This window comes from Haplochromis burtoni, unplaced genomic scaffold (genome assembly GCF_018398535.1).
Source record: "Haplochromis burtoni strain Fernald_Lab_line unplaced genomic scaffold, NCSU_Asbu1 Contig_731, whole genome shotgun sequence".
Taxonomy (NCBI): Eukaryota; Metazoa; Chordata; class Actinopteri; order Cichliformes; family Cichlidae; genus Haplochromis; species Haplochromis burtoni.
In genome coordinates this window covers 186,747-192,623 of record NW_024583092.1, presented here as the reverse complement: position 1 = coordinate 192,623, position 5,877 = coordinate 186,747, and the positions used below count along the sequence as shown (strand labels likewise).

Below are 5,877 nucleotides of genomic sequence, written 5' to 3'. Positions count from 1 at the left end.
TCTTTGTGAGCCAAGTTAAGTGAGTGCATACCCACAGTGGTTGAGTGTCCTGATGGTTGCTTCTTTGTTATTTTATCCAGGAAGGGGCGTGGAAGACAAGAGCACAGGGTGCCAGGACACACAGGAGGGGAAGAGCACGGAGCACGGACTTGTGGGTGGAAGACATGACACGGGAGTCAAGGGAACACATGGGGATTTATTATTCTGTGGATTGTTTACACCACTGTAAATAAATGCACTGTTTATCATAAAGAGTCCAGCATTTGGGTCCTTTTTCCTCACATCCCCACGGTTGGCCAGCGCTAACCGTGATAATTTGTGAGTCTACACAGTTATGAATCCACAGTACAAAGATAAATTCAAAACACAGTTTGCACTGAAATAATATACAAACACAGCCTTGTGTTTGCATTCAAGTAGTGAGCCATATAATGTCCATTCAACAAGTCAGCGAAACAATATCAGTGTGCAAATCAATCAATAATAAATAAAAAACAAATGCATTAATACTTCAATATGTAAAGTCAAGGTCTTATAATTACGTCTTGTTTCAGGGTCCCCATTGTATTCCAGATAATGGCTCTCTCCATTTCAACGCATAATCTACCAGAAGAACGAATGGTTATCACAAAGACTAAAAATCTTCACGTTAATAGCATAGATCACATAAGAAAGAATAACAGAATATGCTTTACTTACCAGATCGAAGAATTATGGAGAAATCTGAAACACAAAAAATTAATGTCTCTGTCCCCTTGTTGAACTCTCTCCTAACACACTTAGAGGTTTATAAAAACATTTATTCTAATACTGTTTCCACTTTGATTGTAATCTTAACACTTTTCCCTTGTTGTGTCAAAGTACTGAAATATACAGGAAATGACGCTCCAGCCTGAACAACATTATGTTCAATTATAGTTAAACAAAAGTAAAACTTCCGTCAACATAACCCTTATAAGACTAGATATCAGAATATGATGTAAACATCAGGTACGCAACAATACGTGACATACATTATTATACCATGTCATTATTTAACAAAAATGCAGAAGCAGTCCTGTGAGAATCTAAGTACACCCTTACTGCTTCAATAGGAGTTAAGATAGTAAGTAACAGCCAGATGCTGCTAATTAAATATATGTGATTAACTGATTATAAGTGTGAACACCTATCAAAGCAGAACAATTTTTTCAGATTGCTGGTCTGGAACATTCATTGTCAATTATTTTATTCTGTTCATTCACTGTATTGTGGGAAACCATTGTCAAGCTTTGCAATGTGTGGACATTCTAGCAAATTCACTAGAAGGGCAAATGGTGTGTAAGGTTGTGGCGTAGACCCAGATGCAGACAAAGAAAACCATTGACTTAACTGAAACTAACTTATATTGTAGTTGTGGCAGCAAACAGATAATGCTGTAGGAAACGTAAGTTCAATAATCCAAAAAATAGCATGGAGCAACGCAAGGACCGACAAACAATACAAAACCACAATGAACAGTTGGAGACAGAGAGAATAAATAGAGCCATAGGACAACAAGCTAAAAATTAAGACGGACTTTTGCGAGATCTCGCAAAAGTCCGTCTTAATTTTTTTTTCTCCCATGTCACCTGCGGGGCTCCGTAACAAGCACATGGCCAATAGGTGGGAAAACAGCTGACAACAATTAAGGAGGACAAGACATGGAAAAATTAAACAGCACACAGGGGACAAAGACTAAAAAAATAAAATGGGAAATAACAAAAAACGGAAACACAAACAGGGACGACGATGACTTGACAATGGGAACAGAGAACTGCTGATAACTGTAATAAGGAATTAATACAAACCAGAAGTCAAGAGCACAACCCAGCTAATCATGGTATTAAGAATAGAGATTAAAACATAAATTGTCACTCTAAGGGGAACTAGAAACAAACACAAAGGAGAAAACAGCCTAAGCAAAAGCATAATATTAAACCAAGCCTAAATTAGTTAAAACAGAGGACAGACAGAAATTGTAAGAATGGAAAACGCTGGTTGAAAACCCAGGATCACGACACTGTGCCATGTTCACACAAAAACAAACAAACCAAGAGCTAGATTTTTTACTTTACAGGCCTCAGTTACCATTCTAATGTTAAAGCTGATAACAAAACAATTAGAAAAAGACCGAACAAATAGTTTTAAAGGATTACCATGAGAAAGTCTCTTCTCATTAAAAAGAGTAAAACAGCAGAACTTAGGTTTCCAGTGCTTAGGACAGATAAAACTCTGGTTGTCTTCCATAATGTGTCTTCTGGCCCGTTTCCCTCTGTTTGTCTCCACCCTCAACTGGTTGCAGCAGATAACTGCCCCTTCCTGAGTTTGGTTCTTCCTGTCAAAAATGTGTTTTTTTCTTCCCAGTGCCACCAAATGCTTATTCATAGGTTGTCGACAGATTTTAGGGGTTTCCTCTGTATTATTTTGAGGTCTCTGACTTACAACATAAAGCGGGCTGAGTGTTGTTGTGACTTGGTGCTATATGAAAACAGTTGAATTGAATTGACATATGTCATGTTATGTTGTTCATCTCACATTGAACAACCAAATGTTAATTTTTGTACTGACCTGAGGTTCTATTTATATAATGTATATAATGTGAAGATTTGAGTTAAATGTTTTGTTTGCTTACCAGTATTCGTTTTGTAAAAGTGAACTCCAGTTAAACAACAAAGGATGAGAGCAAGAACCAGTGCAGCGATGGGGGAGTACTTCAATGTCTCCAAGTCTTCTGGAAAAATAAAGAAAGTTTTTACTCAACAAATTATCTAACTCAGTTTTTATTTCAAATGAATGTAACTCATGCTTACTCTTTTGATTGCTTTCGTCAACTGGAATTGCAGACACAAACAAACAAAGTGTTAATCACCATATCCAGTCTTCAAAAATATATAATGACTTAAGTCTTGACATCAAATTTATGTTATACTGCAGATAGTCACCACAGGTTTGGTTCAATTCATATCTGATTCATCATTAAAGTTTTTCTGTTGAAATAATTTTAATTTGGGGTATTTTAAACTGATGAAAATTCTATAAATGATTGTAGATAGCAAACAAACTCAAACCATAATCTTGAACCTTAGATATAAAAAGTTAAACCAACAACTGAACAACAAATTAAATCTAACTCTCTTTAATATTTTAATATATGTTTGTTCTTTTAACTTTTCTTTCACAACATCATGAATGCTTTGGATTTAAATGAACTGTTTTTGGTGGTAAACTGAATCAATAAAATGTTATAATCGTTTAATGAAAATACCATATACATATACAGATCACCTGTAATCTTGTACACGATGAAAACAAGGACTATGATGAGCAGAACAAAAAAAAAACCACGGAAACTTTGATGTAATAATCACCGTTCTCTTCGGGACTTGTACAGATTAAATAATCTGGAAAGACAAGACATCCATCAATCCAAAATTGTGTATCTGTATAGATGTATAACAGTTATTACATCCACACTACCACACAAAAAAATGCTTTTCCATTTGTCTGCTGGTCTACTTCTTTGCCAAGGATTTATAATGAAAACATGAAGCATGTAGATTTCTTAGGTTTAAAGCTATTACTTTCCCAAGATCTGGTCCTGATCACACACACTAAATCCATTATTTTGGGCTTCACTCTTACCTCTGTTACTCTTGATCACTTTTTGGTCCAGTTTGATGATGATGTCTTCTTTGACAGCAGAAAGCTGAAACACACAGTCATACCTTGACCAGTCCTCAGGTGTGACTGATGAAAGTTTTAGGACTACATTAATTTGGAACGTCCTGTCCTGATTAGGGTATATCTGTTTACAGTCTGTGAATTGATAAAGTTTTTTTCCATCTTTCCTCCAGAACATCACGGCTCGGTCAGTATAGAAATCTGTAGCGTGGCAGCTGACTGGAGAGGAGGGAGTCTACTGGAGGCGAGGCACTGAGGGCCAGTCTAAAGAGACCAGAATAAGGCATTATACCTTAATAGAACACAGCTTTGTGTTTTGCATATATATTCCTTTATTCCTTTCATTTGAAATTAAATGAATAACCCCTGTAGATATTGTTTCACCAAAACAGCGTTATGTGATGGAAACCTACCTGTTCATTGTAGAAAATGTTTTCCATAGCCCAGATGTTGTTTCAGCCATTTAGAACACACATTTGTGAGGTAATGGTTAATATCTGTTATTCTAATTTGCTGATTGTCTAACTTGTGTTTGACAATGCTAGCACAAGGAGTTGAAATGAGCCATGTCTGTGTCTCCTGGTTAAATTCCATAAGGTCTTCTCCATCATAACCATATCGATCAAAACTTCTGACCTCTTCAGTCTCATTGTCCCATTCACATCCATACATTCTCTGAAGGGTGTGAACACCTGAGGGACAGAAGGAAGAAAGAAGAAGATATCAAAGCAAGCTTGTTCTGCTTGGGCAAAGCAAAAGCTTCTGAACATTTTAGCTTTACAACAATACCTTCAGTTTGGCTGCAACTCCTTCTCAATACATTTAATGTGTCTTTAAAAAAATGTTGACTATGAAGACACTCTTGAGTGTACAAGTCGTTGTGTTCTTGATTGCTTTTCATGAATTCTTTAAGCCAGTTTGGTTTTGGTTCTGCTTTGTTGAGGTTGGTATTGCAGTGCACCAGCTCAGTTTCATCAGCCCACAGGACACCCACAATGTCTTGGACTCCAGATGATTCAATGAAAATCAACTTCAGGGAGTGTTTCACTGCATGAAATAAATAAATAAAAATATTATAGATTTGAGGTTGTTTTATATGTTTATTTCCATTTTGCTTAAGAAAAACAAGAGTGCAATATTTTTCCTGTTTTAAGAATAGTATTTATTTTAAATATCTAAAAGTAATTTCAATATATTTCCTCGTTCAAGAAATCAGAAATACAGACACACACACACACACACACACACTCTGCTAAAAAAGCATGTCTCCCGTTCTCGTCTGATCTCATCTTGTCACAGTCTAGCTGGCAGCCCGTGGGGAGATGGGGAAATAGGACCCAAACGCCGGACTCTTCAGTGCAACAGTGTTTATTTACAAGGTGGTGAGGTAAACAACAATAAATCCCCAGTTTCCCAGACTCCCTTCTTCCCAAAAGTCCCCGTGTAGTGCTCTCTGCCCCAGTGTCCCTGCACTCCCCGTGCTCACTGCTCCTTCTCGTCCCACACTCCTCCTGAGGGGAAAACAATAGAGGCAGCCGTTACACACTTATCCCAGCAGGCATACACTCACACTTGACTGTGCTTGAAGACTGACGTGTAATCAAACGCAATAATCCAGCGTCGGTGGAAGCTCCATCGCTCATCTAAATAGCTCCCCCGACGAGCCCAGATGAGGAGCAGGTGTGCGGCAAAGACTTCGGGTGTGGCCAGCCCTCAAGTCAGGCCACGCCCCCAGGGCTGAAGGTGCCTGTAACTTGGCCACAGAAGAAAGGCAACACACAAACACACACATACCTGCCTACATACAGATGTGCACAGGGGGAGTGCAGACAACACACCAAATAATAATAATAATAACAATAACAACAACAACAGTCATAGTCCCCACTGCCCACGGACCCCGTGTCACGGGTAATGGGAAAGCACGGACTCAGTCGCGGAGCTCAGGATGCAAAGTACACAGTGCGTTTATTTACAGTGCCCAAAAACAGTTTCAAAACATAAAGTTAAGTGCAAAGTCCAACAGTGATCTTCTCCAAACTCCCAGTGGTGCGCAGGTGAGTTTCCAAAGTGATTCTCAGAGTGTGTGTTCTCCTCCAATAGCTTAATCCACGGGCTCCTTCTCTCCAACCTCCAGCTCTGTATCTCTTCCTCCTATAAACGAGCAAAAACAAC

At 38.3% G+C, this 5,877-nt stretch overlaps 1 protein-coding gene, 1 long non-coding RNA gene and 1 pseudogene across 3 annotated transcripts in view; all 3 read right to left on the bottom strand.

Moving 5' to 3' along the window:
• Positions 1–277: 277 nt before the first annotated feature.
• Positions 278–3,282, bottom strand: LOC121812681. Of its 2 annotated transcripts, XR_006053241.1 has the most exons (4): positions 2,832–3,282; positions 2,654–2,752; positions 700–723; positions 278–603 (listed from the first exon to the last, which is right to left on the bottom strand). It is a non-coding gene; the product is annotated as an uncharacterized LOC121812681 (long non-coding RNA). The 2 variants fall into 2 exon arrangements; XR_006053240.1 differs by having other exon boundaries at positions 2,654–3,282.
• A 24-nt stretch (positions 3,283–3,306) lies between these two features.
• LOC102289184 lies at positions 3,307–4,753 on the bottom strand (annotated as a pseudogene).
• A 1,053-nt stretch (positions 4,754–5,806) lies between these two features.
• The window catches only part of LOC102288667 (major histocompatibility complex class I-related gene protein), a gene marked incomplete in the record, with an annotated part of 73,275 nt that continues 73,204 nt past the window's right edge, over positions 5,807–5,877 (bottom strand). The window contains 1 exon segment of the mRNA XM_042215469.1: positions 5,807–5,856. Within this exon segment, the coding sequence (XP_042071403.1) occupies positions 5,807–5,856 (50 nt within the window).